Source organism: Siniperca chuatsi, linkage group LG10 (genome assembly GCF_020085105.1).
Source record: "Siniperca chuatsi isolate FFG_IHB_CAS linkage group LG10, ASM2008510v1, whole genome shotgun sequence".
Lineage (NCBI taxonomy): Eukaryota > Metazoa > Chordata > Actinopteri > Centrarchiformes > Sinipercidae > Siniperca > Siniperca chuatsi.
In genome coordinates, this window is record NC_058051.1 from 18,207,541 (window position 1) to 18,227,151 (window position 19,611).

General features: G+C 39.1%; 1 protein-coding gene across 10 annotated transcripts in view; it reads left to right on the forward strand.

Moving 5' to 3' along the window:
• cacna2d3a (calcium channel, voltage-dependent, alpha 2/delta subunit 3a) overlaps window positions 1-19,611 on the forward strand; it is a 125,753-nt gene that overhangs the window by 43,758 nt on the left and 62,384 nt on the right. For all 10 annotated transcript variants that reach the window (XM_044209816.1, XM_044209817.1, XM_044209815.1 and 7 more), the window contains 2 exons: window positions 2,214-2,273; window positions 16,693-16,855. In XM_044209816.1, coding sequence (XP_044065751.1) covers window positions 2,214-2,273; window positions 16,693-16,855 — 223 coding nt within the window. The remainder of the gene's footprint in view (window positions 1-2,213; window positions 2,274-16,692; window positions 16,856-19,611) is intronic.

Genomic DNA, 19,611 nt, shown 5'->3' on the forward strand with positions numbered 1-19,611 from the left:
TATGAGAACATACCATGCGCATCACAGTTGGAAGTAGAAATAAGTGCTTGTGTGTGTGTGTGTGTGTGTGTGTGTGTGAGAGAGAGAGAGATCCCTGAGAGTCAAGTTGTTACTCAGGTCCTGTTTGAAATGCTGCTGTTTGCCAGCCATTATTACTGTTAGACTTTTTTTTATTAAATACACAATTTCCTCAGCAACAGACCACAGGCAGTAGGGATTGGCACAGTTACATCTTGGACCATCATCACAAACACCGGAGTCCCTCTAGGCTCACCCTCTATACAAATGACTGTATCAGCCCTTCACCCATCACCACATAAGTACTTCACATAATCTGATGTCACTGCCATACTTGGACTACTCACTGACAATAACTCTGTTACAGCCTATTGACACTCCATTTCCCACTTCACAAAATGGTGCACAGAAAACTACCTCCAGCTGAATATTGACAAAACAAAAGATTATAGACAATAAATGCCATTTTTTGATCAACACATCGCTGCTGTCCATAAACGATCCCACCTCATGTTGTTGCTTTGCAATAGCATACTTAAACCCTGTTGTGCTGGTCCCCCTGTATTACACACAATGCCTCCAAAATCATTTGCCTCCCTACCCCCATTCTTTCAAACATGATCGACAGAGCCATGACACGCCTCACTCTCATAATAGCAATTGAGTCTGATCACCCCCAGGCCTGAACAAACTGCCTTGTTGACACTATAAAGATGTAGACATATCTGCGTGAGTGCATATACGTTTATGGGTTGGGATACAGGCAGGGGCATGATGTGTATGTATACAGTATAAAACATTCACCTGCTCCGTCTTCTCAATAGTGAGGATTTGCTGCTTTTCCCTGTTTTATATCATTCTGAATATCTTTGGATATTGGACTGTTAGTTGGACAAAACAACACTTGCTTCTGGGAAATTTCTTTTTTTTGGGTAATTTTTCACTTTAATTAAGTTAATGCAGATTTCACACGTGAAACGATTAATTTATTATTTGAATAAAATCACAACAGGTGATGATTAATATTCAGTCACATATACACAACACACACTCATAAATTTGTGTGGACATTAAAACATACATTGAGTTATTACTGTTTAAAGTAGATATCCCAGTTCTTGAATAACGTGCTTCTCAAGCAACCATCCATATACTATAACATGTGTAACATTAGCGTGAAGGTTGGATTCTGATTGATATTTTGCCGTAATATTTCTCTCTCCAGATTACCAATGCACAAAATATGCAAGTCATGAAACAGGGAGACTTACTTTAAAAGGGACTGTGCAATATACATTTCTCCATGATTATCTTTCATTTCAGAATGATGACAGTGATATGTTGTCTGCTTTTGACAAAAAAACTATTTTCAAAAGATGATAGTTTCCATGAGAGAAAGAGAGGGAAAAAAGTTAAAAATTCTCCTAGGAAAATGAGACAAGACATATCTTGCTGCCCAATATATATCAACATACCACAACCTGAGGGACAGTGAATTACCTACACACACACACACTCATAAAAAAATGTTGCCGTTTTCAGTTTTTACTTTTTGTATTTGTATTTTAACTGCAAGTTTACAATTTATTATTATTATTATTATCCCATCTTACTTATCTGTATATATTTTAATATCATATCATCATCAGTATGTTAACATCTGTTTCCCATGCCAATAAAGCCCAGTTGAATTGAGAGAGAGAGAATAACGTTGACTAACAGATACACAGATTCCCGCACCACCCTACAGGCACGCACAGCAGACAGTAGCAGCAAGAGGGTGATGATAGAGAGTGTGTGTGTGTGTGTGTGTGTGCTGTTGAGTGTGTGAGAGAGAGTGCATGTGTAAAACAGCATGAACTGATGATGGAGTTTATTGTGGTAGTGTCCAAAGACCCTGAAGCAGTCATTACCTCTACTGCTGAACCATTTAGGAAAATAGCCTCTTTTCACGAGATGGCCAATGTCTGTCCGTTATCTGTGTATGTATGTATATATGTATGTATGTATGTATGTTTGTATGTTTGTATGTTTGTGTGTGTGTGTGTCCTGAGGGGTTGTAGTGTTGCTCTAGTGCTAAGGGGTACTTATAAAGCCAGTTGTAAAGCTACTTTCTGCATAGATGTTTCTCTGCCTCTTATTCTTTTGACCCACCAATCAATTCCCCTGTCCTCTTTTCTCCTCTCCCCCTCTAGAGACTGGTAGAGGCAGCAGAGGAAGCCCACCTACAGCACGAGGAGGATCCAAACCTACAGGTATGTGTATATGTGTCCTCTGGATCTACAGTGTATTGTGGCCACACAAACATTATTACAGTCAACATGTTCATTCCCTGTTCTTGTAAGATCATTCATTAAATCATGCTGAAAATAATTTATCCTACAGAAGTCAGTGCTTCTGAGATTGGACCTCAGTGAGAGAAAAGACCCAGATAACGACAAGGGCCTCTGTAAACATAACAGAGGAGAGGCAGGGAGAAAAGGCATTAGGAATATTGTTCTGTAGTCTCTTTCGCTTGACTAAGCTCAAAGAGTCTTTTCTCTTTTAAAAGTGTGTGTTAGTCCACATCTCTCTGTAATCATTTTGTCAGCATATGTCTCGGTCTGCCACTGTCACACTGTCAGGTATTCACAGACCCAAAGGAGCAGACGTGCCAACAAACATGCTTTCAAAAAATTGTGTTTTATTTTTATTTTTATTGAGGAGTGTTGGGCACTACCAACCCCAAAGAAAAAATCCACTCTTACCCTTCAACATCTGTTGGTGATTATTTACTGTGCATTCATGGGTCCATCTTGTCTAATGATTTTGCATTCTCTGGATAACTGAACAAAATCATAGACAATGAGACGTCACATTGATCCAGTTCTAGCAATCTAAATTGACAGATTTCTGAGCAACGTCATCAGTGAGATGTGCATGTAGCACGCCGGGAGTAGAAAACTAATCAGAATGACTGAGAGGGAGGAGATCATGATGAGTTGTTTTTATGCCATAAACTGCTCAAATTGCAAAAGTAATGTGTAAAAAATGTTCAATATCCCAAGAAGGAAGCCTCACTGTTAGCTCAGAGTGCAGAATTAGCTATTAGCATCTAGAGACCTGGTCAGAGCACTGGATTTTAAATGGTGCAGAGTGCTGGAAGGTGGTGGATAGTTTTGCACAGATCCTTAAGAAAGGCCTGCTTTAACGTAACAAAGCGCACACTGTTACTGCATGTTTATGGCTGTTAAATGAATTGTGCTGACATTTGTCAGGCTCTGTGATCAATGCTTTGGTGATCAGTCAGACGTGCTTTGTCAAGTGCGTGCCAAAAAAAGTTTTGGTTATGCGAGGATGAGTGCCACATACAGTTTGAGCCCTAATTGACTAGTTGCCTACAGTGAATATTCCTTAATGGAAAATACAATTTTTTCACAACCTGGGTGTACGTTTTGTAGTTTTTGCCATCATTCAGTTATGATAACCTCACCCCTTTCAATTCAATTCATTTGGTAATGGCATGAAATAAAATAAAAGCATACACATAAACAGAAGACATGTGTACACATATACATATATATGTTTTTTGTTCCTTATTGTACGTTTATATTTGTTTAAAATTTCATTGTACCTATTGCATAATGCTGTGTTGTTTGCTATTTCTCAGGTCTTTTCTGATGGTCTTGCATTCCTGATCAAACCATTTGTTGACATTTTGCTTTTTAACAGGCTTGCATTTTTGTTTTATAAGGTTAGCTTTAATAGCTGCCTTATGAAGTATCATATTGATATCATCAATGGCCCCTTTCTCTCTCTCTCTCACTCGCTCTCTCTCATACATACACACATAGCTACACACAGATGTTGGTACACTGTTCACAGTCTAGTCTGCTGCTATAGGTTGTCAGCCATTATGATGACGTAACTCTCGTAACTGTAAATATTAAAACATAAATTAATGAATTAATGTAAGCCCTTCACTGTAACCCAAAGTATGCATGTGAAAATATGTAATAAAATATACATTTTGGACTCAGGTTGTGATAAAATCATCAAATGAGGTTAATATTCAGGGGGAAACCCTGGGGTATTGTAGTCGAAATTCTCAGTCTCAGTAGAACAAATCTACCGCTCAGTTAAGGCATCATGATTTCACCTACAGATGTATAATAGTAAGAACTAAAGATTGAAATGTGTATGAGAAGCATCTTATATATTTTGTCAGAGGTGAAGCAATTAATCCTTATGTTTTTACGCCAGAATTTTATTCTGTGACAAACACATTTTGAGTCTGAAACATAAATTGTGAATTATTTATGGTATTATGTCACTGTCATATTCCTACTCTCTGGGAGTTTCACCGTCAGTTCTGCAGACTTGGGCAAATGCATTTAGCTAATCATATCTGCATACACACCCCAAACCCAGCCTCTGCTCTCATGGTTCTGCCTCAAATCCATTTGAGCAGCTTTACTTAGAGTGCAGCTTTGTATTGTGTGTGTGTGTGTGTGTGTGTGTGTGTGAGAGAGAGAGAGAGAGAGAGAGAGAGAGAGAGAGAGAATCATTCATCATTCACATCTCAGAACAGAGTTTATTAAAGTAGGAGGAGCGACAGCAGAAACTTGAGTTTTAAAGTGGAAATATGATGCTAAGCCGACTTGGGAGTACTTGCTGCTAAACTACTTATAAAGTCTGTGGCGTGTGTGTTATGTGTGCCTGTGTCTCTGCCTGTGGCGGTGAGTATGTGTTTACTCTGTCAGCTCTTTAAGGCATTACAGTGAATGCACTGTGGTTTTCTGCTGTCATGGGCCATTAAGGAGGATCAATTACTAAATTTAACCACTGACTGCTGTCCAGCTCTGATTCATTCTCTTATAGTAACCCTTTCCTTTCTTCTTTTTTGGGTCACCTGCTTGATTCTCCACACGCTCTGCAATTTCCCCCTCTGTGCTTTAAAGTGAAATTCCACCCTATAACACTTTAACAATGCTTCAAAGACCAAGAATTGGCATATGTGGGCCAATTTGGTTTGGATGGTGTATGATTGTTATTATTTAACATAGATAGCTATACTGTTGATGGACAGCAACTATTTTTATAATTAATTAATGAATTTAATTTTTAAGCAAAATCTCCAAATGTTGTCAGTTTCCAGATTTGCTAATGTGAGGATACACTGCTTTTAGTTGTAAATTGAATGTCTTTATTTTTTGACTGCTGGTTGAAGACGCCACCCTGGGCCTGGGAATATTTGATGGGGATTTTTCACAATTTTCAACGTTTTTTAGACCAAACAATTAATTGAAATTGAAAATAAGCTTTAGTTACAGTCCTATAGATAATGCAACATCACATTGAGATATTTTATTGAGATTTAGTGCAGCTATAGACTATAGTGGTGTTTTTATTCATTAAGCTACTGTACTTAACATACATTTTATGACTCTAAGAATCAGTAGGTGCTTCTGTCAAGACACACAATTTTGAAACTGAAAAGTACGAGATCCAAATTTAGACCATAATGCAACGCAGTCACAAAATGTTATGTTTTGAGAAAGGGTGCTTTTGTAAAATTGGAAAAAGTCTGCCTTTCTTTCTACTGTCTGACAATCGTGTTTGCTCCACCTGCACAATCACCCACAGCTGATTGCAACAAGTTTTCTCTGGGTTTGAACACCATTCTGAAAAATATATATCATCAGCCGAAGCAACAGGTACACCAGGAGATCAGCCAATAAAGAAAATTGCAACATTTCAAAATTGCTTGTGTGCATGTGTGTGTGTGTGTGTGTGTGTGTGTGTGTGTGTGTGTGTGTGTGCATTAGCCAATTTCCAACTATTGTTGGTCTGGGAAAAGTGTAGACTACCACCCAGTTTAAAGAAACATCTCATACAACTTAACACACACTATAATAAAACAAATGAGTTCTCTTTACTGAAGAGTAAATTGTGAGATTTTGCTTGTTGCAAAACTGCCAATGCAAGTGGAGTACGTAAATATATATTATTTTCTTGTAAGGGGTTTATACGGGAGTGTACTCTGTATGTTTTGATGTGTCTTACTTTATCTGTACTTGTGTGTGTGAGTGTTGCTGATGCACAAGGACAAGTTTGCATGTAAACAAAACTGCCTTCATAGATACGTACGTTTGTCAAGTATTTATTTATGAAGGCAATTTTGTATGTTGTTGTGGACATGTGTTTGTGCATGTATGTGTCACTTGTGGACGCTTGTCTATGAGTGTTTGTGATTTCATATGCTGCTTGAGGGGCAGTAACATTGTGTGGGCTCACAGCGGTGCTTTATGCCAGTAATTACTTGGTGGCGATGAGATGAGCCCAGCAAAGTTAGTGTCCCTTTGTTTTGGCTTTAATGACACAGCTACAGTACAGAGCTGATAATGGCTGATAGAGAGCTTATAGTGTAAGTTTACAATGTGTAGGACAGAGTGAGATACCATTATCAAGAAAAAAAATCTATACAAGATGATATATTATACCTGTATTATGTACTGTATGTTGTTTGCCAAAAAATGTGGGAATGGGAAATGATGGATGAAGGAGGAGAAAAATGAGCATGATGATAATCAGAGATTAATGTAATGGCAGATGCAGTTGGTGTATGATGCAGTGTTTCCCTATTTCTAAATCAGGAAGTAACAGAGTTGGTGGGTTGTGTTTAGAGAGCAAAAAAAGTCATGGACCTACAGGTTTTTTGTTAGCCATACTCGTTTTAAAACACAGCACATGTGCATACTTGCTTAATTGTGGGTGCTTCAGTAATAATATGACAAATTTGCAAAAACAAATCAGTTTTTACCACTTAATAAAACTCATCACCTTCATCATCATCACAACTATAGTCACACTACGCATCACCCCTCAACAAACCACATCAATCAGTCATTAATAGCACAGAATGGTAAGAAAAACATATGTGCTTACCTTTTAAATTTTTACAAAACAAATGTTCCTGCTATACACTTCTAGTGTACTCTCCATCTTGTATATCATTCTCCCCCTCCTCATTTTGGGCACCTGCACTGCTGCTATTGCAACCCTGCTGATCCACTGAGTTTGGCCTGCTTAGGGTCTGATTGACTGACTGGTAAAGTTATGCAGACTTAAGTGATTAACAAGCAACATCAATGGAAAATAAAGGAGTGACAGAAATACTTAAAACAGAGTTTTTCAGAAAATGTATTGAAAGATCTTGATAGTCACAGATGAAGTGCAAAGTAGTCCCTCTCCAAATGTGGGAGGTTCCGCATAATTTTCCGACATTCGTCACAATTTAATCCCTGCTTCACCAGCTCGGTCAACATTGTAATAATAACAGATTGTCTTTGCCTGGCTATCTGCGTATGTGTTGGCAAGGTATTTATCCTTAGTTAAGCAGGTTTTTCAGTACCTCTTGGCAACTTGCGTTGCAGCCGTTAATTTTTCTTTGCTAATTGTCTTTTGAATTGCATGAGCATAAAATTAAATGGTTGAGCATTCTTTAGTTGTGATCACAAACTGCTGTAGCTTATTTTTTTGTTGCTGTTTTTGTGCACGAATATTAATATGCATGTACTTTTTTTCAGCACTGTATGTGTACACCTGTGCATGTGTGTGTGTCTGTACAGCTCTGATGGTGGCATTTAGTGCTTTTTACTGCAGAACATGGTGAATAGATGGTAATTATCACCAGCAGTACTAAAAATACCACATCTACGCTGTAGGGTGAAACCTTCTCCATCACTATTCGGGGTTTATTATAAAATGTTTGTGTGTTTTTTTGCTATTGGATACATATTTGGCTGGCAGCGTTTTGATAGGAATTTCCTTATCTATCCTTTCCAGAGCTCTTCTGCTTCCATGTGAAATTGGCACGGTAATCTGCTGCCGATTTTCCTCCCTTGCTCTTTTACCCGCAATGCTCATGTACTGTAAATAGGAAAGCAGAGAGCAGTCTCCCATGCCCTCTGCAGCCAATGAAATCCTTCCTTGGAGGTTGGAGACAAACAGCCAATTGCCAAGCCTGATGTTGACTGAAAATGTAGCCCCAGTCTGTAGGGAGCAGTGGGAGAGAAATGCTTAATCTTTCTTTTTTTCTCTCTCTCTCTTTTGTTCTTATACTCTCCTGTCTAGGGTATTACCATAGGGTGCAGAGAGGTGGCCACATGCTTGTTGATTTGCCAATTTGCTCTTCTTATTATTGGCAAAAATTATTTGACCTTAGTGTGTGTGCCTGTGTATCCAGAGTATCCTCTGCTTCACTGTCCTCTTGCATGCATGGCCAGTGATGCGAAGATGGGATTTTTAAGCCATTTATTCAAGAGTTGGCCTTGACTGTGCAACATAATACATAATGCACAAATACACCACACACACATACACACCGCATATTACGCTGTTTGCCAGCTCCAGACTCAAAGCATTTCAAGGTACCTTCTTCTATAATCTCAGCGAGATGGGTTCAAAAAGGTTCCCTACAGAGAGATAGGGTGCTACCTCGAATCACTGATGTTGACAAGGCTCTGGAAAGCTTATTTGAAAGCATGAATCAGTTTCAGAAGCTCTTTTATGAACCTGACAGATCGAAAAGAAACATATTCCCATTATTATTTTATTGCCCCAATGCTTATATTATAGAATGTATATCAAGCAAGAATCAGAACAAAAAGGTGAACGATTTCTCACAGCTTCTGTGGTATTTGCTAGTTTATTTTTAGATTAACTAACATGCAGTAAACCCAAACTACCAACACTACACTTCTCAGAAAACTACAGTAGTGTGGGGAGAGAACCAGATTTGAACCTGAACGTCAAAGAGTTATGGTTCAACCCAGGGCATCATACATCTAACAATCAGATATTATACTTATTTTATATATATCACACAGAAGGAAACTGAAAGGTCCGTTAAGAGCAGGTAAGTTCTCTCTTAACTGACATGACTTGAGTCTCTCTCCACAATTCAGTGTCGAGTCTAGAGAGGGTCTGCAAACATAAGTACTAAGTTATCAAATTAATTATTAATTTCCTTTGGAGAGAGATAACTGGCTGCTTATGCAGATATGTGGTGGATAGAGCTTGAATGGCATTTAACTTGTGTGCATTTCCACAAATTCACAGTGTCTCAGTAATATTAAAGTTTATTAAGTATTACTTAATACATTTTTTTTTACTTAATATCAAAAATACAATTCTGCATTGATTATTCTGCAATAATTTTGTTCTTGTCTCCCTCACTCACACACACACACGCACACACCACTCTGCAGCAGAATTGTTTTGAGGTGTGTAATGAGCATTATAGCCTCACGTGGCCGCTATAAATTTTAGTCATGTTTTTTTTTCTTGGGGGGGGCACAGAGTATAATATGCATAAAGAAGGATTTTAAGCACATCATATGAACCCCTACTTGGCCTTTCCTCCAAGTTATTTACTCAATCTGCTGTCTTGTTTACTCACTGATTACCTGTATCCATTCCCCCTGGTTGTTTTCCAGTCACATTTCCACACTCTGGGAGTGGTGTCTCCCCCTTTCCCAACCGTGAAGAAAGAGAGTAGGGAGGTGGGTGAATAACAGAGGAGAGTCGAAGTTGAGATGAGAGTTAAAAGTGAACACCAGAGGGTGGAGCGTCACGGTCAACCCCCCGCTTCACATGTCATCTCCTCTCTGGCTCGCTTGCTCTCTTTTACCCCTTGAGGCTGTTGACTCACCGTTGTGCTCTTTGCAGCAAAAGTATTTATCGAAATCAACAGGAGTGTTTCTATTTGTATGTGAGCATGTGCATGTGGGTCACGCATGTACTATACATCCATATACTATATGTGGATGACTGGGTGCACATAGGATACTAAGCTGTATAGGTGGTCCTCTATAAGGCAAATGGGACTCTTACCTGTACGCTTTTAATGCAGTGTTAGAAAGTGTGTCTTTTACACATTTTTGTCACTGACAACCACAATTTGGCCTTTATAACTAAGGCTTTAATAAAAAAATACACAAATGCATGAAAACAAGCATACATAAAATGAGTTACACACCAGCAGGTTACATTAATAACATTGCTCAGAGACATTGTGCACCAACTTGAAAATGGCACTAAAAAGACAGCCACTCAACTGAGTGATTGCAGGAAAATAGTAGTATTTAAAGTCAACATTGTGTGCCTCAAAAGAAAATATTCAAGAAAACATAAAATTTAATATGAATGCCTGATAAAAGAAAAGAAAGACATTAAAAAAGTGATTAATAAACCTAATCAGATTAGACTGTTGCTGTTATTTTGAGAGTATCAGATGTCTTTCATTTAGTGAATTGAACTGATTGAATTATGTGATTTCTCTCAACCCATCATAGTGATTTGTGCATTTTATTTCTGCAATAAGATTGAGCGAACATACAGTTGATGCATGGATTATCACAGCAAGTAAGTAAGTCAAGCTTTATTTGTATAGCACATTTTAAAACACACACTGAAAAAAGTTCTTCACACACACACACACACACACACACACACACACGGATGAGTTTTTAGAAGCCGCTTAAAGCAGTCCAAAGATTCAGCAAATTTGCTAGTTTGTGGAAGATGATTGCAGAGGGTTGGGGCTAAAACAGCAAAGGCGTGATCACCTTTTGTTTTTTGAGGTTGGAGCGGGGATGGATAAAATGCAGAGAATTGAGGATCTGAATGGTCGAGAGGTAAGATGATGCACGAGGAGATCAGAAATGCAACTGGGAGGAAATAACATACTATAGTGTTATATAGGGTCTGCAACTAACAACTTTTTTCTTGATTCATCGAGTCTCTTAAATGTCAGAAAATAGTGACATTTGCACGTTACAATTTCTCTGAGTCCCAGGTGTGGTCTTCACATTGCTTGTTTTGTCTGACCAACAGTCCAAAACCCAAACAAACAAACAAAAGATATCCTTTAAACAAAGAAAGGCCGCAAATATTTTGGTCTAGAAAAAGCAAATATTTGGCATAATGATACAATTATAATTTATAATAAATTTCGCTCAGTGTATTGTGCTAACATATCAATTTATGTTATGTTATACTGTTTTTTATTTTATTTACTTTGTCAAAGTTTATATCTATCTATTCTTTGGGCTTATGTTTTGAGACAGGAAACTGAAATATGCTCCACTGTTAACCTCCAGTAACCCCTCCTCATCCTGTCCCTCTCTGTCTGTACCATACTGAGTGAGTGGGTGCTGACAGAACATGTGCAATCTCTCAGCGTAATGCACTGCAGCGTTAAAGATCAGGTTGTTAACACCATGATCAGGGACTGCATTAGTGGCACTGGGCTCTCCCTCACTGTAAATGGAATGGCATAATTGACTTACTCAACACATACACCCACACATACAGTACACACACATTTCCACACATACTGTACACACACACACACACACACACACACACACACACACAGCCTCAATTGGTGCTCTGGAGCATGCACAGATGCACACACATACATACACTCCATGGTTTGCCCCTGCCTCCATTCACATACCCACTCTCACTCCCACACTATTGAAACTCAAAAGCTGATGGGTGCAATTTTAATCAAAATTAAAGCCCACATGCTGTGAATTTAAATAAGTCTATTAGCAGACTCATTAACCGTTGTTTGTTTAACTTTTTTTTCTTGACTTTATATTCTCTATACTTTTAACAGCTAATGCCTCTGGTGGCGTTTTCTCTTGTCTTTGCCTTTTCTCTCACTGTCTTTCAAGACACTTACTTAGAGTATAGAGCCAGAACATCTGCACAACTTAAATTGTTTTATTGGTCATTAGTAACTGTAGTTTTCTGTCTTGGATCTCAAGATTGTCACTGCCATAATAAAGCTTGGTTCTTTGTGTGTGTGTCCATGCCTGTGCCCAATATCTGCCCAATGTACACGTGTGCATGTGTTGTTGTTTTTTTTACACCTTTCAAAAAATAACTTTTATATTTTGCTGTCTGCATTTGAATAAAACAAGAGTTACAGTTGCTGGAAATTGTTTTTATTTAGAAATTGAGATTTATCTAATTTTCTTATTCCACCTATGGTACAGACATAGGGGAAAGATGAAGAACAGCCAGCGAGTTTGGGAGAGACAAACAGATAGAAAGGGGGACTAGACAGAGACAGCCTGGCAATTGCAACAGTGGTCTCACAGATAGTGCTGATAGTAGCCAAACCTTGCCAATGAGAGCTGTATGCAGAAGGGAGCACATTTGAGTTGAATACCAGGAAGAGACAGTGGGTGGTGAGGAGCTTGATGAGGATTGCATACAGCCAGTGAACAATGGGTAGAAGGAAACAGGCTGAGCCAGAAAAGGAAAGGGATGAATCAGGTTGGGACGGAGAGACAGAGGAAGTGAGAGTGAGAATGATAGAACAAGTACTAATGAGACTATGGCAGAAAGAGAACAGGGTGAAGACGCAATGGGACCTTGTCTGCTGCAGGTGCTGTAGGCTCTGCATCTGTGCACCATATGTGAGTGTGTGCATACATTTTGTTTAAACTAAGCTCCCAATTTTTAAGTATCCTAATTTTGGCTGCGGCCGCTCAAGATGTTAGGTTGAGGTCAAATGTTGCTTCTCTGGAAAGTATTTGTCATTTGCTTTGTAAGTCCCTCTGCCCTGAAAGTAATTTTGTTTGCCAACAAGCAAGTCTGACAACATCTGATTCATGACTGAAAAAGTCTTTCTACGGCTCCCTGTAGCTCCATTTTGCTCATTACACCATTTACAGGGAGGTAATTTGTGCTTGTTAAAATGAAATGGAATATTAAAAATAATTGAGCAATCACCAAGATAAGAACAGGAGTAGCCTTCTAAAGGGCACATTTTCAGTTGAAAGCAAATTCTGATTCTGTTGAATCTGCATGATTGTCATTCATGTATTCTTCGTTTCGCATGGATTTCTTTGGACTGGAGAACAACATAGTGAGCTGGAGAGGTTGTGACGGTGATAATTAGGTGTAATTAAGGCTGGCTCTAAACACCTTTGGCAGGAAATAAAGATACAGTTGCCTGGGGAAGAGAGGTCAGGTGCAGAGGAATCAAGAGATGGGTGAATAGAACACATAAGCAACTGCATCAAGAAACTGTGCCAGAGTTTCCCACCGCCTGAAGGTCGTCATTCCTTCAACCTTACTAGATTTTATGTCACGGGACACTCTCTTGTGTCAGTGGAAATCGTTTTTTAATCACAATTCAAATGGTTCTGTAGACAAGATCTAGGAAGCCCCCAGCTTGTTTAATCTAAAAAGAATATTTTTTTAAAAATTGCTTAAGATATTAGGCCCAATGAAACAAAGCTGTGAACACAACACTGGCTTATTATCCCCTATAAAGTTGATATGGCAAACTTTTTACCAAACAGTGCCTATTTACACTTTCAGCTGATGGAGTCGTGTTTCTGGCCACCTTGCTTATACTGTATATAACTCCAATACTCAACCTCCATTTAGCTCTGTTTTTGGTCTCCACCAGCTTCTGAGGGAAATATCTCTTCTGTCTATTTAGCTGCTAAATGCTCCAATATGTTCACCAGCTAGTTGCAAATTTTATCTAGCTGCCATTTGGTGCTGGACAAGTAGCTTACAGTGTCTTTTTTTCAGAGTATTTTTTCCAAAACAGCTGCAAAAAATGATGCCTTGAGAGCAGTGAGAATGAACCAAAACAGTTGCAGGCCAGAAAACCAAAATAATAAGCTGAAAGACGCTATAATGCTCTGTAATGCTGAGGAGAACTACAGAGTCGGGTGATGATTGTCTGTGGGTTTATCACTATGAGCATACCCTTTTTACATGTGATCCATTGTTGATATAAAAAATAAATATTGATTATAGGCGCTTTAAAGTAACCAAATATGTCACCTACGCAGCTGATACAACAGTTTGACCCCTTTTCTTGCCTCTTTGTATCGTAGCGTATCATATCCTGTCCTGTCCTTTCTTTTTGTCCAGTCCTATCATATCCTATTGAATTCTATTGTTTCCTATTCTATCCTGTCTTTTTTCCTTATTGTATTATATCCTATCATATCGTATCGTCCTCGCCTGTCCTTCCTTATCCTATCTTATGCTATTGTCCTGTCCTGTCCTGTCCTATGCCTATTATCTATCTTTTGTCTGTTCTTCTCCTCTCTCATCTTGCTCTCATGTCTTTGCCTCTTTTTTTCTCTCAATGACTTACTCTCCTCATCTTCACTGTTAAATGGTGTAATTAAAGACAGTTCAACTATGGAAATAGTAGAAGCTTTTTTTAACCGATGTTTTGCTTTTATGTTGATGTTTTTTGTTTTGTAAATTATATGCTTTTTTTTTGTTGCTATCCTGCCTGTTTAATATTTGCTAAATATTATTAGTGTGAAGCACTTTTGTTTTGACTTGTCAAGTTTAAAGTAGATGTTTTGAAGATATTTTGAAATGTTCCTCTCACTTCCTTGGTTGTTATTTTTTTCTTTCTATCCTTAAAAGCACAAGGTTGAATTGGTTCCCCAAAGTAACACAGCAAAACTCAAATAAAAAAGTCCTTGTCAAAGTCGACTAATTTGGATTCTGTTCACCGTGTTGCACTCAAAAAATAGGTGCCATACCGGTCGTAGAAAATGGCTGGTATCCCAAACATCGTAAAGGTCAATGTAGATCAGATTTTCACAATTGGTGGGTCAAGACCAAAAAGTGAGTTGCATACTAATGTCTTGTTCTGACATAGCTAAATGCTGACTGAAGAAACCAGTGTCCTACACTGACTGGCATTGTATGAAAGGTTGCCATTTGTTTGTCTGTTGAATATCACTATGGCTCTGTACCTTTTGGCCTTCTCAGCCTGCTCAACAACAAGTTTTGTTTTGTATCACTAGTCATCACACACAAAAACTAAGAGGATTGTTCTTTTGAAAACATATTTTAAGTTTTGTGTACACACAGGGGTAGAGAAAGAGAAGGGGGTAAATATAGGCAACACTGTGCTCCCTCACCTTGAAATGCCAGCATTCCACTTGATGAAAGGCTAATAAGCCTAATCAGGCCTGATTAATTACACTGATAGGCACTGCGTTTGCCAGCCTAATTGATGGCTTTATCTGTGTTTTGCACCGGGCTGAGGGAATGATGGTGTTCCTTAGGAGGAGCTGGAAAGATTTAGCCCAAATGAAGGTTACTGGTGCTAGAAGACAGAAGGTAGGGTGGTGGGTGAGTGTTTCTTGAGGCATACAGAGCAAAGAGACCACCAAAGTAAGTGATAGGACAATAAAATATGTCTGAGGGCTTGTGTCAGGATCTGGTGATGACTAGATAAGGTATGGTGACTTTTAAATGTGTACTCTATGCTGTTTTCTCTGCAGCGATTCACCCTTTACTTGGATCTGCAGTCTTGTCAAAAAAAAAATCAAAGTCCAGAGAGTGTCTGCCCCCATCTGAATAATAACACATGTACTGAGGCTTTGTATTGGACTCTTGAGAATGGCAATTCATTCTCCTCAGAGGCCCTTTTCAAAACCTATTCTCTTGATCATTAAAAGAGAAATCGATGTGGCCTTAAACCATGTGATCACAACCGTTCACTTGCGCAAGGGATTGAACCGCTGCTGCTGCCATTGCTATTGACAGTAAAATATATTTTTATTTGAGTAGGGAATAAAGGTTGTTCAGCCTCAGCCAATACTTGACAGCATTTGTTATCCTAACCACCTATATAACTGAAATTGTGTTGAAGATAACAATTATGTATTCATTATCAGTTTAAAGCAAATTTCAGTGTGGTGAATTGAGACCTGGATTTCAGATCTCATCAAAGTAAAATTAGTTTTAAATGAGAAAAGAGTACTTCCAATTAAGATGAAAGCACACAGACTTCACTTGTGACTTGCACACACAGTTTTATCGGCCAAGTTAGTAAAAATGACTGCACTGCACCTGTGCTTCTGCAGTGATGCACTGTGACCACAACAAAAGCCTGCCTTTTCAAGACTATATTGCAAAACATGAATATACGAAGATATTCGTATTAAAACCTTAAAAAGTCATGGTAAGTTCACAGGTCTCACCTTGAATTTACATAACTTAATGTCTAGTTTTACTGCCTCTGAATGTGTAGTTTGTTTACATATAAACATACAAAAATATGCATGCCTTTGGATTTTTATTCTAAAATGTCAAATTTTTAGTGCTGCTTGAGTGTCTTTATCTCTTGTCATTGTCATTGGTTCTGCATTGGCCTTTGCAGACTGTGCTCCTCTCAGACTTCAGAGCCTTTGGGATGCAGGGAGCCATGTGCTCTATATTTATCTAGCTCTATGATTTATTAATAGTCTCCCCAGTATGCGCAGTACTAAAAATACAGTGGAGGCAGAGCACCACATACAGCATCTAACTAGGAGTGTCCAAGCAGATGAAAGATTTGTGAACTCAGCAGCTTTCCACTGTAACAACATGCACGTCTGGGATGATCCAAGGATTCAGGTTACCTCAGTACGCAAACTACTCTCTGACTCAGCACTTAAGTGACCCACTCATTCTATACAGCGATAACACGATTCAGCAAGTCGAACATATTGACACTGGGATATTTGATTCTGAATGAAAGATTCAGTACTCATTTTAGGTGCATTTAATTGTATGTGAAATCTCATCACTGTCTCTCTTTCTGTCGCTTTCTCGTTATCTATTTCTTCTTATCCCCAGTATGAATACTTCAATGCAGTACTGATCAATGAGGTGGATGAGGAGGGGAACAGCGTAGAGCTGGGAGGAGAATTCATCCTGCAACCCAATGACCACTTTAACAACCTGTCAGTCAACCTCAGTCTCAGCGTGGTCCAGGTGCCCACCAACATGTACAACAAAGGTATGTTCAAATTCATGTACAAAGGTACCTCTAATTTATAATAATGGTTTCAAAAATACAGGTTTTCAGAAATGGTTACTTTTAACACCATCACCACAAAAATGTACATCGTTGCCTCTCAGGAACTGATTGTCTTGCTGAATTGTTCAATAATTTGGATAATTGAAACCCCAATCTAAAAATTAACAACAATCAGTACAACAGTTATTATGTGTGCTGGTGCACATGGATGTAGGCCTGTGTCAGGAGGAGGATTTGAGTTCATTAACTGTAACTCTTTGGATCATCCCTACCACACACTGACTCAATTAGCAGTTAAATAATCAGACATTCAGCTAATTTACCATCCACTCAAGTCCAACCAATGAAGTCATGGCCTTGTACAATGCTCAGTGGACGGAGTGAATGTCATGTCGGCTTAACACAGCTACCAGAGGCAAAGAAATTATGTGGAGAGAGAGGGGAAAAGAGGGAGAAAGTAAATGAGAAAGAAAGTAGGTTAAGTCAGACTGATGGAAGGTCTGAGCAACAGATTAATTACAGCTAGGTGGAAAAAAGAGAAAAGGCAAGGGAGAGTGACAGGAGGAGAGAGAATGAAATGGAAAGCAATTGAATGAAAGCGCTAGGTGAGTGAGGCTGGCAGGCTGGCAGACCGATACAGGGAGAGGAAGAGTAATTTTGATTTGATTCACAGGCAAATGACTAGAATTATACACACACACACACAAAGAGAGAGAGAGAGAGAGAGAGAGAGAGAGAGCTTTAAGCATTTTAGATCTGCAGACTTTGTTCACTGGTAGTGATAACGTGGATGTATTGGCTGGGACTGCAGGGAGCTCGTTGGTGGGCAAAGTATCACGGTTCTGCACAAGGAGACTGAGAGGCTTGGCATGGGGGAAGGAAACCATTTGTGAATGATTCTTTAAAGCCTTTGGAAACATTTTTAAATTGTTCTCCTTTGGAATGAATTTGCAAAAGTTTGCAAATACAGCATTATCAGCATTGTAAACAAGGAATCAAGCACTGCTCAAGCACTGACATATATATATATATATGCTTTCAGCCAAGAAATTAGCAGGTGTTCAGACAGAAAATAGCACTGCGCTAAATAAAAAGCAAGAGGCTTCGTTGGTGTGGGTGTGTTGCTACAGGTACAGGTGAGAGAATGAAATATGATCCAGGAAATAGTTTTAGCAATACATCTGTGGGTTTGAAGGCTTATCAGATGTTAAAACGCTGCACAGTGACTTATTTTGCAACTCTGTAAAGTCATCACGGTAGCAGTCAGTAGAACCACGCCATTAATGCTACAACGTAGTCTAACTAACTGCGCTTGAATGTATCTAATTGACCAATGCAGTTGCATTGTGTTGCAGCCAAAGTTTAGCAAGCTTGGACTTTCTTCCAGACCAGCTGCTTTTGTTTTTTTGCCGGAGCCCTCTGGGACCCTTACCAACACGGTGGTACCGTTGAAATGAAGAAAGAGGCTGCGTTCTTTTATGCAGCGCTATTCTTTGTCTAAATATGGCTGTACTTCTGAAACCTTCCCCACACATAGTAGCAAGTCTTCTGAACCTGTTTTTTGTTCTGCTGAAGAGCTGGCTGTAGCCTGTGTACTTCATAAGTGGTTTGGTGGCAGCGGTGATGAATTAGAGGTTAAGTCCATGATAGCAGAGAGCTGCATGCCCCCAGAGATTAATTGCAAGAGAAACACACCACATCAAACATCCATCTTCCAAACTCACATCGCAACCAAAACACAACCCACACCATCATACTTTATGAGGCAACATGACAAGAATATGTACCATGGAAGCAGCGAAGCCATGTACACATTTACAGTAGGTTGATACACTCTAATGTCCCTACATTTACCTTTATACTCTCTGAGATGGAGGAGTGTTCCCATTCACATGAGCACTCCTCTCATTAAAACTCCTCATCCCTCATCATCATAAGTAACCTAATGAAGTGAAGTTGATTTCAGCTCAGATCACTCTGACTGGTGCAGTGGGAAACCTACACAGTTAATCTGAGTATGTGCGCACGTGTGAATATATAGAATCATAGGAGCTCCTTTGATCAGATTGAATTAAGGAGTGCATTAGTTGAGATGAATTCAAATGAAAGCTTAGGGAGAATGTAGAGCCATACTCTCTCCCTCATCATGACGAGCTCAGATTGTAATAGACACTCAAACTGCACCAGGAGTGACTGTATTGTTCTGAAAATGGAGCCTGGATCAAATCCAGCCTCCTCTCCACTCCACTCCATAGAGGTGGATGGGTGTTTACTATCAAGAGAGGGCTTTAGTGTGCTAGCTTCCAGAAGACTAATTCAATCATAGCTTATTGGCATGACTGTTGACAGCAGAACAATGTTGCCAGCATAGGAGATGATGGGAAATCTGTTATCTGCTTTTCTTTCTCTCTGTCCATTAGGTACTTGTCTGTCTGACTCTCTCCCAGTAATTTTCTGCCTGCCTTTCTGTCTGCCTTCATGGCTTTCTTTTTTTATCTCTCTCTAAAGGCTTTTGTGTATGTGTCTTACTGTATGATTGTGTGTCTGTCTGTCTGTTCATCCTTTTCTGCTTCCATCTTCCCCGCCCTGCTTGTGAACAAATCAAAATTGTGGTGGAAAGCAGCTGTAATAAGCTTGGCTGTCTGGTCCCTAACCAGTTACATTCATGACTCTCTCAGCCTGTAAATTGAAAAGAAGCTTCAATGACTGGATATGCCCTGCCATATATCACAATC